Source organism: Neopelma chrysocephalum, unplaced genomic scaffold, assembly GCF_003984885.1.
Source record: "Neopelma chrysocephalum unplaced genomic scaffold, ASM398488v2 Primary Assembly neopelma1_23, whole genome shotgun sequence".
In the NCBI taxonomy this organism is placed as follows: domain Eukaryota; kingdom Metazoa; phylum Chordata; class Aves; order Passeriformes; family Pipridae; genus Neopelma; species Neopelma chrysocephalum.
Window position 1 is genome coordinate 18790349 of NW_020897691.1, and position 19115 is coordinate 18809463.

The window sequence follows — 19115 nt, forward strand, 5'->3', positions numbered from 1 at the left end:
TGCTGAAGGTATCTTTAAGAACCCTGCTGCATTAGAAATTGCTGCAAACATGCTGAGGAGAGTAAAGCTTCTTCATGCCTAAGGAAAAGTCTTCTCTCTATGGGGCATCCAAGTTAGAGAAAACACATCTAGAAACGGGAATATAATTCCCAAGTACTTCCTGGAAGAGGTTTGGAATTAGGAAAGGGTGTTTAAGTGTGATGAGGACAGATGACACACCTTCAGTTGAGTTCAGAGCAACCTATTAGCTGTATGTCAGTAGTTGGCAGAGACAAGGCAACTTGAAGGGCAGCAGTTCTGAGCTGTGAACTCGTCAGAAACCTAGGATTGTTTTGGCCATCATGGTGTGTTAATGTGTATAATTGCTTTTGGATGTTGTCTTCACCTTTGCATGCACTTGTAGTGGCAGCTGAAGAGTTTGGTTGTGTATACTTCATTAAAAACAGGTTTCTTTGCTATATTTTTTGTGAGTTGTTCTTTCAGTAGTTGTTTAGGTTTATCTGTGTGCAAAATAATAACCAGAGAATGGCTGACTCACTGACCTTCCAGTTTTTGGAAGTTTATGTTAAAGAGGACCCAGAAGAAAACTGAAAACCAGTACATTCTTCTTCCCCATGCTGAAGAAACAGTTGCTTGTATAAATTATTTTTAAATGTTCTAGGGCAGTTGTAGTTGATTCTTTGTGGGGCATAGCTTTGATTTTTCTTTCCCCTTTTTAATTACTTTCTGTTTTGAGTGGGAAATAATCTTTGTCATGTCTGCCTGCAGCTGAAATCAGACAGTATGGAGAGCCTTTAAGACAAGGAAAATGGCTATTTTTGTTACATCTTCTGCTAGTGTATGCTTCTTCATTCACTGGATTGTCTTTCATCATAGGCTTGTGTTGAACTTAGCTTTTTGTTTTTGCTTATTCCTTGTTGTGTTTGTGCAACTGCCTTTTTTAATTAAAAATGTTAGTAAAGTACAGACAGTAATTTCCTATTTCAAAAACATAGGAAGCATGTTTGCCAGTCACCTCTCAGACTTTATTATTAATGTAAGTCAGAATTTAATGCTGTACATTCATACTTTTTTAATAGTTGGTTGCAGCTTTCTTAAATGGATATTTAAATGCACATAACGAGAGTTCTGTTTTGATACTCCCACTTTTGTCGTGTAAAAATGTTGGCTGAGGCGTCCTTGTACGTGTTCATACAAATGACAGCATTATCTAGGAATGGATTATCTTTTCTCCAATTCCGTCCTCATGCCAGCTGTGTCATTATATTATAGTGAATACTTGTGATTATCTGTAGTGATAAATTTGTAACTTGGTGCCTGACCTAGAGTTGCGAGCTCCATGCCCATCTTTCTTGGAATGTTGGTAACTGATTGTCAGCTGTCTTTATTATGAGGTTTCAAGGCTTTGTTTTTATACGGAGGTGGATTTTTATTTTTTTTTTTTTTAGTATGGAGTCAGAAGCTTTGGCTGCAGGTGAATGAATAAACAAAGAGTTATTGTATTCAGTAGCTCTAGAAGTTTGAGGGGAAGTCTACTTGAGAGTGTTGAGTTCATGTTGTTTTGTTATAAGCACAAATGATGGAGCATTAGTTGGGATGATCTGTGGCTTATAGTCGCTTTAAATCGCAGCATTTGCAGTTGTCAGCAAAACCAATGCCTCTTTCAATTTTTTTGTTTAAACAAACAAAAAAGCACACTTTCACTTGAAAAGTAGTTATATCTCTCAAGTGAAGAGTCTTGTCTTGTAGTGAATTGCTCTGTCTGCCTTGTATAAGAGCACTACTATCACATCTGAATCTCACTGTGACCTTAGTAAAGTGTCTCCCACTCCTCCCTGCCTTGAGACTTCGGTGGGGGGACTTCTTTGTGGCATCTTTAAATGGAAACATTAGTTGTATTTTGGGACTGTGACCGGTGTTGTTCATATTCATAAACATCTTTCAAATAAACATTTTGGTGAAACACTAATTGATAACTTAGTAGTGGGTATATATAATGTGTACATAACATCAGTAATGCCTTAAAAGGAAGAGCTGTTACATCTTGGTCAGACTGCTGCTCAAGTTACTCTGTTGTGCAACCTGCCTCAGATCTGAGTGCAGACGAAATAACCAGGAACACTGGTTAAATGGCAAGAGAAAGTGGTAGTTGGTTTTTTTTTTTTGCTCACTTTAGAAAAGATAAAATTGAATCTCCGGGTACTTCAGGCTGAGGTGATGTATTTGATTGTTTTGAATGGGAGGAGAGCAGAAGTGGTGTTGATACTGCATTTACAAGTGGGTGTAGAATATTAATTTTTTCACTTCTGCGCATAGCAGGAATGTCAAGTTTATGTATTCTTTCTCACAAAACATTGAAAAAAGGAGCAGGTAAGAGAAAAATGTTGTCAGTTACTGTTTGTAGGCAGTGTAGGCTTTTCAGTGTCCTGCCTTAATGGTTGGACTGTCAATCTAAAGACCAGGAATAAAACCTTGGCCCTATTGAAATCATTAGCAAACCTTCCGTTGGGTGTTTTAATGCACTCACAAAGCACATAATAGGCAAGAACTCTTATGAAATGCTCTGTTCTCATAGAGCCTGATAGTACATGTGCAAATGAATCTCATACTGACACAAGATAGGCAATATAATAAAGGGGTTATAAATTAACACATTACTGTGGACTGAAGCAAAGAACAAGACTGAGGTATTTTGAGGAACTGCAGATCTACGCAAAGTTTAAATGAAATGCAGCAAGTTGAAGAGGAGGTGTGGAATAAGAAGCAAAAAGCAGAATCCATATTATGCTAGGCTTGCCTAGCATAATATGGCAGTAAAAAATAACATGAGCAAACACAAGATTAATTGGTAAAAAGGTAATGTGTATAATGGGAGTAAAATAGCACTAGAGAAAAACTGGACGGTTCTGTAAAGGAAGGGAAAGGAAACAAATGGATATTGATGACTGCAATGATACTAAAATAAAATTTAATAAGTAATTAAAACTTTGCAGTACAGCATGTAATAGAATTAAGTAAAGGCATGGAAGATGTGAAAATATACATGTCATCCATTCATGGCCAAACATGTGTGATGGTTTCAGAAGAATGTGATGCAGTTAAAACAATGCTGTAATTTTTGGTTAATGTTCGAGAGCAGGTGTGGAGGGGCTGGCTTATGATCCCTGCAGCATGAAGAGGTTGATACTTGTCATCATCATCCTGTCACCAAAAACTTGTCTTTGAAAACTATTGGAACCAATGTTAATGAAAATACTGGAACAATAAATGTTAAAGAAACCTTCAGATAAGATTTTAATATGCCTGTCTCAATTAACAACTCCTTATAAATAACTTCTCAAAAATGTCATGGATGAGAGAAACACTTACTACAAAAATGAAACCTGGAAGTTCAAAACAATGCTAAAGCATTGCATTAAATGTGCATGAATTAAATTGGGGAAAAGTTGCATTGAAATTTTTACCTTCACTATATGGAAGGATACAGTATTTGATGAGCAGCAATTTTTTCTTTCTGTTAAGTGTATGGCTGCAGGTCTTTCTTACTGTGCACTATTCTGAAAACAAGTTTGTTCTTTTGTTAGAGAGTTTGCAGTGATATTGATTATGGACATATTAAATTCTAAAATTGCCTCTGTGTGAAGAGATGATTTTTTTGAATTTTATTTCAATTTTTTTAATTTTTGCAGATGGGAAACTGAGGCATTGTTGTAGGAAGTTTGGCCTAGTTTTGAGGGCTCTAGGTCCAACTATTTAAAACATACAGCTTCTGGAAACACCTTCAGAGCACATCTCTCATCAAATTTAAAAGTAGTTGCAGTTGTAGATACGCAGCATTTCCTGCAATATAAGCATCATGATTTCAAGCCAGGGTGCAATAAATTGGTAAATTTTGAAATTTTTTTGCTTTAGTGAAATACTATGGTAGATGCAGAGGTAGAGTCCATTTCTGCCTGACACTTTGGTTTTGTTTTACCTTGCAGAAATATGTTGACAGTCACTGGTAGGTGTCTTCACCTTTAGCTTCACCACACGGATGGTTGGGATCTAATCCAAAGGGATCAGGAATTGCAGTGGTGACTTGCCAGTCTCCATAAGGGCTGGCCAGTGCGTGAGATATTTCCTCACTGGGTCCATTTTCTCCAACCCTAGAGATGATCAGAGCACTCTACTGTTTGTTCTTTCCCTGAGACCTTGGAGAGAGGAGGGAACAGGCAGCACTAACAGCTAGGGCGGGACTAGGGGTTGTCCCAGTAATTTGCAGAAGGGTATTTACTGCTCTCTCAGTCTAGCCCTCTCGTGTTCAACTATCTCCTGTCCTTCACCGGATGCCTGACTTGCACTATGCACAGTAAGTTCTGAGTATCTCCAGGTACCTTGCTACCCATATCCAGTGGTTACAGCCCCTTCGATTTCAATGTTGTGTGAGTCACTCACAGCCCCTGGTGACTGGAGTTACAGCAATATCTCAGGATCTTTATCCTGTCACCTCTCTGGAGTGCTGTCACCTGAGGGAAAGAGGAGGAACTCACCTGGAGAAGACAAGGAGAAGCGTAATGATGGCAAGCTCTGGTGAGAAGAAGGGAAGGAAGGATGCATTGGCAGTGAGGCTTGCTCTCCTAACATACATGCACGCAGAAGCTCCGCTGCTTGGAGGTCACTAGTCCAGGGGACAGAGACCCTTTGGCCTGTATCCACATCACCTCCTGACCTTCTTTCCTCTTCTCTCCTTCAACTCTTCCTGCCTTACTTCTGTCTCCACTGCTTTTTTTAACCCATTGTCCCTCTCTCTGGCAAATTCAAGGCTGCCTCCATACACTTAGTAACTCCTCTGATGAAGCCTTGCTGTGCCACTCCTGTGCTTCTATTTCTTCTTCCTCTGCTCCCAGTCTGGTGACATTCAGGTGCTCTCTCTGACAGGGGCACATGCCTTGCCCTTCATAAATGTCCAGTGTCACCCTGGCAAATTAAAATTCTCTGCCTCAAAGCATGGTATTCAAGACATATTTTCAAGTGTTTTATGTGAGAACATAAACCGTGTATTTTTCTGTGACCTCATTCTTAGACATAGCTGAACTGTTTCTGCTGAATTTTCCAGAGAATTTCAGCCTCAGGCATACATATGGCCTGGAAAATTTCAGCCTAAATGCTTGAAGTTTGTCAAAGTTTATATGCACCTGAAAGTAGTGTTAATAATGGAAAATGTCAGACTGTTTTAGCTGTGTAGCTGTCTGCATTGTTTATAATGATATTTAAGAATTGGATGCGGAACAGAAAATACTACACTCAAAATTAATTAAACTTGAATTTGAGTAAATGTTATTGAAGATGAGACCTGGAAATAATTCCCTGAAACAGAAGATGGTGGCAATGAACAGCGCTGTTGGGCTTCATGAGAATCTTGTGAAGGAAGCTTGAGACTCGCTTTCAACAAGATTTATGTTTGAGAAGATGAATATGACAGGTGATGAACAGAATGAACATTGAAACACAGAAATAAATATAGATAAAGTATTATGATTTATAGGAGGAAATGTAAGTTGTCCCCATGGACACTGTAACAAGAAATCTATAGTTCATCTGCTTAGCCTCTGTGTTAAAACTGTGGTGAGAGTGCATGGTGGCCTAAAAAAATAAAAATAAAAAATGAGAATGTTGTTATGGGTCAGGTGACCTGAAGTGATTGGGGAACCATTGATTTTGAAAAGAATGAAATATAAATAGGAAATTACCCAGGGACATTTAATGGCAAAAAATAGAAACTTCTATTCTGGCTACAGAGCAGGCAAATAATAAAGGGAAAATTGCTGAGTAATACTCGCCCAAAATTAGAAGTGATTGTGCAGTTTGCTATGGTATAAAAAAAGGGTGAGCCTCTTCTGAAGTGAATGGAGGTGTCCTGTGAGGAGGAGGAGGTTATTGTTTCCACCTCCTCAGGTGTAGTGTGCCCACATTTGGAATACTTTATTAGTTTAGCGTGACATTCCTGGCAAGCTGGTACTGGTAGTGGTGGACAGAGCCAGTGAAAAAAGTGAGGTTTGATGTTTTTTTATTTGCAGTAAGGAAAGAGTAGTAGTTCGTTAAGCAGTGACAACTTTAGAGAGGACATTGTTTAGAGGAAAAAAAGTAGTATACACAGCAGTAATGAGAAGAAACAGGGATAGGAGTGGAAAATCTTAGTTATTGTCATAATAACTGTTACATCAGAATATAATAGCCAGAAAGGACTTGTAGAAGTCGTGTTACATAGGAGGTTTTAAAATAAAACTAATCAGCAGTATGTTGCAGGAAAACATGTGCAAAATGTGCTGCAGGAAGGAGTCCTGCTCCTGGTGGGGTGAATTAATGTCTTTTTTCTTGGGAGGAGGAGTGGGGGATATGTCTCTTTCATGAAGATGAAATTGTGATAGGCTTTTTAAAAACTTCTCCCTCCCCCTGACCTCAGTTTTCTTCCATGAATATAACTGGCACTCAGGAATTAAAAAATGGATGTCATATTAACAATACAGTGCTGCACTTGATGAAGTATGATATTTTTTCTGGTTCAGTTAGTCCTCAGTAATAAAACATGAGAGTAATACCACACAATGGTTGACACCTGTCCTGAAACTGTTACAGTGCTTGGTAAGTGCTGCCAAAAAGTCTAAAAATAAAACTTCCCTCCCTTGCCTCCCCTCCCCCTCCATCACTGGTTGCAGTTTGGATTTTCTGAGGTCTATTAAGGAGGCAAATAAACTTTCATGTAAAATGTGGGTTATGACTTGCCTTTTGATCTGAAAACTTATTAGTGCACAGGATAACAATATGAAAACACTGAAATACAGTGTTCTGTATGCATCGTGCTTCTTGGAAAGTCTTTTCTCCTTTCCCTTTTTTTGATGTAAGAAAACAGACATTTTCTCAAGGTTAAATGGCTTGTCCATTATTTGTGTCTCTTGATATATATTTATGTTTTTATTTTATTTTTGTTTTAACATCAAAGAAAGTAATGCTGGTCAGTTTACAGCAGTATACTTATACTTTTTTAAGCTGAAATTTATTTGCAGTTTTTCTGCTTTTTCTGTGAGTAGGAGACAAGCTTGAGTGCAAAACTTTTTTTTTTTTTTTTAATGCAGTGGAAATCCTAAAATCACCATTCAAAACCTCATCTAATTAATATGTGAACCAGGCTATGGTACTTTGCCAGTTTGTAAGTCAAGTCAATATTTGATGTATAAAGCATTGAGAAAACACGTGTATAGTCTGCCCACGATAAGCCCGATGATTCTGACCTTTTCCTTTCTGTGTCTTAAATATTCTTTTGCTTGTGTTTATCAACAGGGCAGTCCAATGGATCCGATGGTCATGAAGAGACCGCAGCTGTACGGCATGGGCAATAACCCTCACTCTCAGGCACAGCAGAGCAGCCCCTACCCCGGGCAGTCCTACGGCCCTCCCGGCCCCCAGCGCTATCCCGTGGGAATGCAGGGCCGAGCCCCGGCAGCCATGGGAGGAATGCAGTATCCACAGCAACAGGTTTGTGGAGGATTTTTCTAGGTTGCTTTGGTTTCCCTCCTCTCTTTCTCTTCCCTTCTGATACCTCGTTAATATAGAGAGTGCAAAAGAAAAACCATATAAATAAGTATTTCTTGTGCAGAAGGAGGATGGAGGACTGTTTTAAAACTAAATAAATTTATGTTTACAGTGTGAATGTTTTCCAAAATCCCATACAATTAGAAAAGGATTTAGTTCGTTGCTGCTATCTTTTTGGAGAGAGAGAAGTATGTCAAATGCCATGAGTTTTCCTTTTTTTCCAATTGACATCATGTAGCCTTGTATATTTTTTGGTTATTTTCTTTGCTTTTTTGATTTTCTTGGGGTTTTTTATATTCTCTTCCTCTCTGGCTTAGATACATTTAAATGTAAGATGAAAACCTAGAGCCGACATCAGTGTATCAGGGCTAGTGTTGTCCAGTGCATACAAAAGCCTTACGTATTTATATCAGCTGTTTGTTGTTGTGGTGGTTGGTTTTCTTTTTTTCTCCTCATTTCTATAGGAGTCTGTAGCTTTTCCTATGTTTTTCCCATTGCCAGCTCTTTAAAGTCAGGATTTTTTTTTTTTTGTATCCGAGGGTATAGAAAGGTATCAATCTCCTTTTATCTACTTGAATTTCACTGTTGATGGTGACCTCTTCTGCCTTTTTCCTACCCTTTTAAAGAAGGTCAATCCCAATGTGCATACCCTATACTAAGGAAGATACAGCAGTTTTTCTAGAGGGAGAGATAAACCAAGATTATCAATAAGGTAACATTTAGCTAATTTTTTTTTTTTCAAATTAGGGATGTGAGTGTGGGCGGTGAGAGCTCTACACTCTGTTGTGAGCACAACAGATTAATAACTTGATCATTACTGGGAAAAGACATTTGTTTTGTGCAACTGATTGATTGCAGATTAACTTTTTTTATGTCATTTATTGTTAAATATAGAGAAGACAAGAAAATTTTGGACTCCCTGGCAGATAGGTGCCTGGCTAATTCTTGTTATCACCCATCCAGCAGGACAAGATATTAATCAGGCAGTTAACTAAATAACAGTTTCAAATATAGTATAGTACCATTAGCAACAGTCTTAGTTTTTGTTCTTTTCTGTTGTTAAATAGATACTTACTGGTGAGGAAGAGATTGTTTAGTTTAGAAATGTCAAACAATATATTTGGTTACTTGTTTCAGACAGCAAAGCATTTTGTCGGTTGCAAAAGGGAGGAGAAATTAAATAAGGGAGGCTTTATTTTTCTCTGGCTGTAGCCAAAGTGAAGTTATTAAAACACACATTTAATTTAAAAATTAGTTATTCTGTGTTACGCAGAGATGAGTGTTGAATTTTCACTGCATTTGCTAATTGCTTGGTAATTGTAGATTACCCGTCAGCAGGCAGTGATCTGGCACCGCCATTGGCTGCAGGCCCTGTCCGTCTCCTCACAGTGTTACTGTAACTGGCTGAGCTGCAGCGCAGCTCTGAGCACTAATGCTCTTTGGGGAAAAAGCGAGAGGATAATTATGACATTGGATTTTTATTGAACGGACATCACCACCTAGGCATGATTTTGTTTTGGACAGCCTCCAAGGCTTCGTGTGTTTGGTTCGTGAACCTCTAATGATCTGAATCCAGTTCTTTTCATATTGCTCATATATTACCACCTTTCTACAAAGGATTAGAATGCAGGAATGCAGGTTTGTAAATTGAATTGCCAACTTACCAGCTGAGTGGTAAGTTGTCTTTGGCACGGGATGCCACAGTTTGATTCCTGGCTGGATTTTTACTCCTGTGACGTGAATATTAAATAGGGAGAGTCAGCTGTGCTTGTTAAAATTGACTGTGTAGCATGTACCTACTTCTAGATATCATATATATAAAATAAATAATATTGCCAGAAGTTTCTGAAGATGAATCTCAGCACTTTCTGGAAATTGGACTCCTTTACAGTGTCACATTGAATTTGTCAAAAGCACAAGGGACTTCGAAAAACTTGATTGGTTAAAAAATACTGGGCCTTAAACACATACAGTGCTCAGATTTAAGTACTGTGCAGAGAGAGCATTGAGTAGATGGATTATGAGGGTGGAAGTGCCATACTGTAGGAAGGGTGGGAAACATCAATGGGAGATGTTTTTCTTATTTTACGCTATGGTTTGCTGTTGCCCAAAGATAGCTGAGGGTGTCAGTTCTGTTTCCTTGGATGAAACAAGAAGGTTTTATGTTAAACTGTGAAGATTTTTGAATTTTGAAGGAGACCTTGACATGTTAAGTCTGACTCTTTGTAAGCAAGTGTTGTGGCTTGAGGTTAGAACTATGGGACTCGATGGATTTTAACTTGCAGGCTCTGCTGCAGGATGCTGCAAATGAAGAAATAAAGATGACAAACAACACCCTAAAGATTGAGCTAAAATTAATGGAAATGGTAGAATTGAAGATAATTGCCTTGATGTAGTTAGCTCGTCTGTGTCATACTGCAGCAGAGAATAGTGTGTTCCAACCTGTAGCACAGAGGTGGAAGAGCTCTGTCGCAGGAAGGGAGGCCTCTGGCATAAGCAGTGAAAGATTAAAGAGGATGAAAAAGATGAAATGTTATCAGGTGCAGTCAGTCTACATATCTGCAGCATGGATATCAAGCATAGCCTGATAACCGGTTGTAAAAGGGTTATCTACGAAATGCTGCAGACATTCTCTTACAACTGCTGCTTGGTCTAGGCATGCTTGATACCAAACAGGAAGGTGCAAATAAACCTGCTGATTGTCTTAACGTTCTGTGCGGAAATCTCAGAATGTTGAAGTGATTATGGAAGGTATGGGATATGTTCTGTGGCATGACTGCAAAGGATGCTGTGAAGAGAGAAAGCAAATCCCCTAAGTGTTTGGGTTTGGAATTCATCTCTGATGAGTTACCAGTGATGAACCCCAGAACTGAACCATACATGAGGAGCAAAATTTGAAATGGAGACAATATCTTTGCACTAATGTAACTACAGATAAATGGATTGAGATATAAAAGTAGGCATGTAGGATAAAGCTAATGGTAACCTGAGATTTTCACTTTTTTCTCTGACACTTGGCAAAAGAGATCTAGATTTGTCATGTGAAGATGGGTGATAGCTTGCTGCCACAAAATATTAAGCAGTTTGAAGAATGCTGCAGCATTTTGTAAAATTTTAAGGACATGTCTGGTTAACTCAGTGTGAGTCAAATAAATACATAAAGGATTTGGGCTGGCTTGACGCCTATATGAAAGGGGAGGTATGAGAAAGGAAGGTGATACTAAGAGTCATATGTGTAATTTATAGGATTGCATACTTTATGTATCTCTTGTCAGTACGCATAAATATATATGGTGAATTAATTACATAGAGATTTTTATATTCCTAGGAAACTTGGGGTTTTGTTTCTTTCCCATCCACCTGTAGTGGGAAAGGGGGTGAAGAAGGCAAGGGAAAGCTGGGAGAAAGATGACCTGTGCTTATGTTGTCAGTCTTCAGCATGATTGAAACACAAGTTGCAACAAGGTTTTAATACTGCTATCTCATCATCTCAGGTACTGTCTCTCCTGGTTTGCGTGGGGTGAATGTAATTTTAGGATTATTAGCATTCCTTACCCAGGACTTCAGGGAACGTATGTGGAAACAGAAGGCAGAAAAAACATACTCTCAGGTTTAACTTTGAGTTTCTGATCTAACTTCCAGTTAGATATCACTTGGAATTACGAAAAGATGATGTCAGAATTGAAAATCCTAATATTCAGGGATACCAGGCACCTGCAAACTTCAGGCTTGATTTTGCAATACATTTCACTATGATTGAAATATTGTCTGAATAATAATATCTAATTAGAAAGACAATAATTTCGTTTAACTTCTTTTTCTCTTCCCACCCTTTTTGGACCTCCGTCTAGCAATTGATGATGCCCTCGTCAGTTTCTTCTGGCTCTGGTTCGATTGCCCTCTCAAAATGTTTCTGTCCTTTGGTGCCATGTGCTGTAGGAAAGCCTTCTGGTGCTTTGTAAAGACATTTCTGCTAAAAACAAAAATACCTCAGAATAGCCATCAAAATAAGGGGTTTTTTTTCTGCCATTATCTGATGGTCTTGCTTTTTCATGATAATAGCATGTAATGCTTATTCTGTGATGAATTTCATTAAATTCAAAAATCATATACTTGAAATATCCACGTACAGAGTTTGAAAGTTTTCAGCAAAGTTTGAAGGCTTGGATTTATGAATATGTTTGAAAGAATTTGAATGGTGCGATGTGCCTGTTTAATCAGAGGATCATTGCCTAATTGATTTTTTTAGCATCCATTAAAATTCCTTGTGTACTTGATGGACTGGAACAACAACTTATTGTATGAATACGATCATGTTGCTATAATGCATAGTAAATTCTTTAGGAAAGACATTTGCATGGACATGTACAATAGCCATTCCTAATAGCTGTTTTAGTACTGATCATGAAGTCATGAGCCTGCTTGTAGCAAGACAGTCATGAGGCTTAACCCCCTGTCTATTCATTCTCCCTTTTTTGCTCTATAAATACTTTAAGATGAAAGGGTGCTAATCTCTTGTCCCTTTAACATTTTTTTATATTCTTGATTTGCAAAATTAAAAAATGTTATCAGTGTCCTTATTGTTTTAAGAATGGAACTGTAAATATTCAGAGAAGCATTCATTTCATTTTCCCTCCTTTTATAATGTACAGATTATTTTGAGGAATAAGGAAAAAATATATATACTTGCGTTTGTTTGTTTGTTTGTTTGATTTGGCTTATGTGACAAGTTTGAACTTGGAGTACCTTTTTTTTAAAGGGGCAGAAACATTGTAGAACTTCTGGGAATATGCGGCAAGGATTTATTGTAATGGAAACTGCAAATCAACCAGAACTTTAGCAGCACCAGTGTGATTACCTCATTTAGGAGAGGGTTTACAGTGCCTGGATTGGAAATGTCGAATTTACGCCAAGGAAATCAGTTGGCTGTTAGCTTGGCAGACAGAGTTTTAAAGCTAGCAAACTCACGTGTTTACTACTGGTTGGCTGGTTGTGTGTGTGTGTGTTACTTTCTGAAATCACTTTAAGTCCAAAAGATTGGAGTATGCCAAGAAAGTGAGGCTTACTGTCATGTTTTTCTCTGAACCCTTAAGTGTGGTGCATACATACAGCAAGTACTAGTCAAGTGATACATTTGTTGTCCTCTGTGTGTATGATTGCCCTCACCAGCTAGAGGATATTGAATGCATTGCAGTTTTTTGTGCTGCTAAGTAGGTGTTAGCACAGTTGATGTTAGTCTTGGTTAAGGGAGCAGACACAGAAAATAAGCAGCATTTTCATTTCTTAGTCTATTTATTTTGTAAGAGCAGAGAATGAATCAATATGATTGAATCGCAAAAGCAACCAGCAGAGACAAAACATTGAGATGTGTTGCTTTTTCTTAAAGATTGATAGACGCATTTGATGCACGCACATAAGAAGGGAGTGTGAGGCTTTGATCAGCGTGTGCTTCAGAAGTATGTTTTTCCAGATTTTTGTTTGATTTACCTTGAGGGGTTTTGGGGCGTTTGTTTTTCTTTTGGTTTTGGTGTTGTTTTGTGTGTGTGTGTTTTATTTTGGGCTTTTGTTTGTTTGTTTCATTTATTTTGGTTTGCTTTTTTCACTGGGTATTTATCTGGAGCTGTCACTAGTAGATTATGGACCTCCTTTGTTAATTCCTGGAAAGCAGAAATGTTGAAACTCTAAAGGATTAATCTTTTTCCAACTTCCTGTTCTGTAAAAACATGTAAATACTTTGAATTAAAATAATTCCTCAGGAACAATTTGTTTGAATGATATATCTGCCACCCTGTTGAACTGCTCTAAACTTCCAGCAAAAAAAAAAATCTAAAGTAAGTAGAACTACTGCTTCCTGGAGAATGTAAAGCTTGAACCAGAGGAAGGGACAAGAAGTCACAGCTAGTTGTCTCCCTTGTAAGGTCATCTTTAAGAATGGGTCTTTTGATGGTCAAGTGTTAATAATTGCAAAGAAAAGTTGCTGCTCTTTGTCATGTGAAGAAATGGGATTTTTAAATTTCAGATTTAGGAAAATGGTAAGTACTGTGCTGCTGCAGACTGTAGGAAAATGTTTAGCATGGTTCTTTCTTTTGGGTATACTAAGCCTCATTGACTAAATTGAAAAAAACGCTGCTACTTTAGTTCATGGCAGGATAAGGCTTTATGTTGTATTGTCTCCTTTAGAATTATCCCTTCTATTGAGTGTAATTCGCTCTATAGAGGGAGGTGAGCACAGATTACAGATAATCATGGAATCAAATTTGACATAAGTTTGCGGTCTTTATGGTAGTTTAGCTCTTCATCTTAATGCTGGTCATCTGAGATTGTTTACTGAAGAAAATCCCTAAAGTAGTGGAATTGCATTATTATGGTAAATAGAAACATTTCAGTAGCTTCTATCACTTCTTTGAAACGGGGGTGCAGAAAAAATGGAAGTTGAAAAGGGAAAAGAACTGATCTTTCAGCTGGTGAGAGCTTGGAAATGAGACAGGGTCGACATTTTTATCTGTTCAATTACTATGTAATGATGTTCAGTAAATGCTAATTTTTACATCTATATTGGAGTAAGTGGCAGTCAACATTTGTATAGAAAGTGTGTAAGAATCATCAAGGTATTATGACAAATAAAATGTATTTGTTACTGCTAAATGATTGTCATTCAGTTGGAATATTTAATAGCTGTAATCACATTTGTTGTTCTGCTTGGAAGTGGGGGCATGAGAGAGGAAAACATGCAAGCTCTCTGTGTTGGTGTTCTGAAAAAGGTTGCTGTTAAAGGAAACAGCAGTTATTTTGTTGATGGGAGCTTGACTTGCTAGCAGTCTGCACTGGAGTTAGGCAGGAAGTAGATTTTGATGATCAGGAGTGGAGAACAGAGGGCTGTTTGCTGCTTCACTAGGAATGTACAGTCATTTACTTATGAACAGTTCATTTTACATGGTAGCAGGAGAGATGAGTTTATTTACATTTGAAGTAAAATAAGCATCTTGCTTTAAGAAAAGGCTGCTGCATTACTCTGTTCAACAGCTGCCATGTAATGACTGTGCCAGGAGGGTTTTGTTGTAGGTAAGGACTGTTACTCTTAGTATTATAGTCATAGTAGTTTTTTCTTAATAATATTCATCTTCCCAAATCTTCGTTTGCGAAGCCTAGCCATGATGATGATGATGATGATGATTCATCAAAGAATAATTGACACTCAAAAACTTTTGAAATGATGTCCTGACCCATCATGCATACATAGGATAAGATTTTTGTAACCATATTTCCAAATGTTCCCTAGGGCAACTCAGCATGTTGGTTTTTTTTAAATCATGGTATGAGTTTCTCAGAAGATACTATCATTTGTCTGTAAAGTTGAACTTGCTCAGAGGAAGCAAGGGAGGCAATAGAGTGTGCTTTTTGAAAAATAGGGAGTGTGTTTCCCACAGCTGAAAATATGGCTGAAGATAAGAAGGTGAAACATGCCTGTGGGAAATTTGTTGTGACTTCATTTGAGCTACAATTTCACTTTGGGGCCATGTTGCTGGGGTTGAGTGACTTGTCTTCAGTTGATACCAGACTAGGCAGAATTAACCCTCTAAGTCAATTGAAGAGAATTTCAGAATGAGACAGGTACCCTTTACTTTGATCATCCTGGGACAGAGTCAGCTAGGTCTTTTCTTGGAACAGTAGACCTTTCGAGAAATATCTCGAGTTTCAGTAACTCAAAATTAGACTCCTGTTGCTAGCAGCAGCTTTTTTTTTAATAAACTAAGATTTATGTTAGATTTAGCTTCATCAAAACTTATGCAAAAATTAGTTTTACAGTAGCATATTAAGTACTGCAAAAAATCAAAAGCATTTTTCATACCTTTTTAAGGTAGTCAGTCTTAAATTACATGGGTTCCATGCAGTATAATTCAAGCTTGCTCAGCAACCTGCTTTAGTTTTGCTTGTTTTATCACCTAGAACATTAAGACGTTTTGTGGGAGTAGATGAGTCATAAAATCTTTCCAAAAAAATCTTAAATATGTTAAAGACTATTTTTACTCTCTGTAGGTATTTTTTTCTAAAACTCATGTTTGTTTACATATTGCATTACTCCTTATAACTATTCTAACTTAGTAGTTATATATGGGCACATATAAAGATGATAATGTAAACACTTCATGGTATTTTGTTGTTTCTCAAGACTTATGAAAGAAAGATTTAAGAATTAAAGGAATAACTTGAATCTACAGCTCATGCAATCTCTGTAGGCTTTTATTATTCTGCTGGCTTGGGTTTGACCCCATTTTTGGGTGCTTCTCTGGTATTTGTACTTCTTTTTCATTGCTTCGCCTAAAATAAAACAAGTGCGTTAAATACTTGCGTCCTTGCTGATACGTATTTCATCTCTGAATCTTATAATGTCTTTTGGGGGTGGGGAAGAGTAACGAGAAAAATCAATGTCTGTTTTATTTCTTTGTACATTCCATTTTTACCTCCTCTTCTGAACATTGTTTCTTAGTAATGCTTTTTGCATTTGAGTGTAAAAGCAATACACATATCAGATAATAAACAATTCAATGACTGGACATTATTAGAAAATATATTTGAATTTTATATTCAAATGTACCTTTTGAAAAGGGAGTGGATTTAGTTTTGTATACATCAAAGGGACAAATTACGTTTGCTGTTAGTTTCTTTCACGGAACAGTGATGAAGAGATTTCTGCATATTTCTTGGCAAACTAATATAACTTGCCTTTTGAGACAAGAGTCCAATCAAAATAAACAAGGTTTATATAGCCACTTAGGGAAGATGTTGTTTTAATTATAGAAGTAACATTAGTTATCTGGAGTCGATGTGCATGTGTGTTTTACAGGCCATGTTGGCAAAGACGTGCTTTACAGGACAAGTTAGCGAAACCACCTTGTTCTTTTCACAGGATTGTCTCTCTCTCTCTGAACTGTTTCATGCTGTGCAAGTGGTGCTTAGTAGAAACAAATATGTAAGAGTCCATGCCAAGAACAGATTGAGCCTGTGCATGGAGGAAGCAGGCAGAGCTGCTCAGCAAGGACCTCTGCTTTAGGGTCTTCCTGTCCCTTCTCAGAAACTCCACTGCTCGCCTCTGCTGTCTCTCCTAACTTTCCCAGCTGGCAGCGCTGAAAATTTGTGTGTGTTTTGACTCTTCCACCGTACTGGAGAGTGTTTAAAAGGACAGATGCAAATTGAGTGGTTTATGTTTTTCATTGGTTTCATTTTATTGCTTGTTGGCAAAACTGAAGAAAATCAGAGGCCAAGATATCCCCCTGCAGATTTAGGAAGTGTGTACTTAATAGATTTATGGCCCTTTTATGTTTGGAAAGTTATTTTAGGGAGGAAGCTATTATTTCTGAAATGAACCTTAAGTTCTGCAGAAAATTATACTTTAGACCTCATGTTCACCAAAGAAAAAAATCCTGTCTGATACTGGAGAGCAGGCAGGTGGGTTTTCAGTCCTCTGAGGTGATGCTGTGAGAAATCCCATGTATCCTTCTCAAATTGGAGCTTGTTTTATGACCTGAGTAAATTTGCAGTCTTGCAGCAAGTGGTGAAGAGTAGATTCAGTAAATGCCAAGACTGTATGGGGTACTTGGCCTTTCCTTCTTTGATTTTATACATTACAAGAAAAAAAATGTTTTCTAATATTCCTTTAGGCCTGTAATGCCGGGGTTACAAGAGGAGCATAACCACAAAAAGTAATTGAAGAATTTCCCAGAAAAGATCAGATATACTTAGGGTGTATTGGGTGTAGGATGTTCTTTCTTCTTTCTCTCTTGTGTTCCGTCATCCCATTTTTGTGTTTCACATGTAGAACTGACTAAAAATATGTTCCTGTTCTTGGTGTGCATTAATATTCTGTAAAGCAGAATAAAAGCCTGACTAAATATCAGAACCCTGTTTATGTGTGAGGAGTTGTGTTTTTACTGGAGTTGCTTTAGGCTTACTTGCAGGAAGTCTGAAACTTCAGCTCTCTGTAAATGTGGTTAAAAAAACCAACAACAAAAAAGAGTTAACTGGTTGTAAGACTGTTGTTTGTAAGAATGTTGAAGGATCCATGTTACATGTAGTGTTGTGCTTAGTGGAGAAAATATGTTTTTACTTGAAAAGTATTTTTTATATATGGACCTGAGCTTATGTATTCCGCTTCCAGATATAAGCAGGAATGGCTGTGTCTTGAATCCTTTCAGGTAATAAACTTAAGTGATCTCAATATTTTAATAAATATTTGCCAAAAGAAAGGACGCTTTGGTATTTAGTTGTTAATCCTGTAGTGCAGGAATGAAATGCTGCAAACGATAGTTTTTAAATGTATCGTGGATTTGTTGAGTACTTTTTGCTGTCTTAGAGATGCAAAATTTCACAGATTATTTGGCATTTTCGGTACCATCTCTGAAAAAGGGGGGTGCAAAGTCTTACACAAGAGTTCAGTAAAAGGCATGGAAAGGAGCCCGGGACTAGTAGAGAAGGAACTGCTTCCTTCATGTCAATAAAAATGCAGGAGAGCACCTTTCTTGACACAGGGGTTGCTGAAACATCAGTGCTGTCTTTTTTTGTAATACTCCTGTGGATGTTTTTGCACAAAGTGGTATCTGTCAGAGCTTGAAATATTCTTGCACAGTTTCCTTTGAACAGGTAGCATAGGACAAGTTCTAGCACATAGCTGCTTGACATGGGGCTGCCTACCGCGGGGAAGGAATGCCTTGCTTACATATATCTGAGCTGATGTGTTAAGAACTTTGCCAGTCATTTTGCCGATTACATACTGGGCTGTGAATAATTACTGAACTTCCATTTTGAATCACAGCTCTTTTCTTTTTTTCCCTTTTTTCCTCCCCCATTAAAGTAAGACCATAGCAGCGGGAAATACTGAGAATGCTCTAACAGTTCGTGATTAGCCTGGAGATATTTTTACTGAATCTAACATAAATCCGCACATTTTTATTGCTACGCCGTCTTTGTTTTTGAAATGAAATATTTCTTGTCCTTGTGTTGCTTTCAATGATGCTGTTCATCTACTAACACACCTGGTGTGCAGTATGTGAAATTACAATGGAAAACAAATATCGTGAATGGTTTACCTAAAAGATGCAATAAGAATACTAAGACTTAATATTTTCCTGAAAAATAGATACCTTTTCTTTGTTATTTTCGTACACTTGGCAAGAGATTCCAGCTGATAATTGAACAGTGGTTGAAAAAAGCATAGTCTTGGTTTTGTGTGCTTGCTGGAGTTCTTCATCTACTCTGTTAATATCTTGTTTTGAAATTGAGATATTCAGACACCAGAATGTGATATGCTGTGAAAATCCCAATTGTGTTGAAAAAAGGCAGAATGAATTGGGTGGCAGGACTCCTTGAAAGGATGTGAATTCACTCTTGTCCCATAATTTTTCCTGTGGTTGCAGTCAGTCTAAGTGCTTATTGGAGCAAGCAACATATAACAGCATAGTTGTGTGTGGTTGCCTTGAGGGATTTTTCTTGTCTTTTTTCTCTTCTGCGAGATTCCTTGTCTTGGGGCAACTTTCTCTGTTTAGCTG

General features: G+C 37.7%; 1 protein-coding gene across 1 annotated transcript in view; it reads left to right on the top strand.

Moving 5' to 3' along the window:
* Nucleotides 1-19115, top strand: part of ARID1B (AT-rich interaction domain 1B) — a 324487-nt gene that overhangs the window by 24327 nt on the left and 281045 nt on the right. Inside the window, 1 exon segment of the mRNA XM_027688947.1 lies at nucleotides 7321-7515. Coding sequence (XP_027544748.1) covers nucleotides 7321-7515 — 195 coding nt within the window.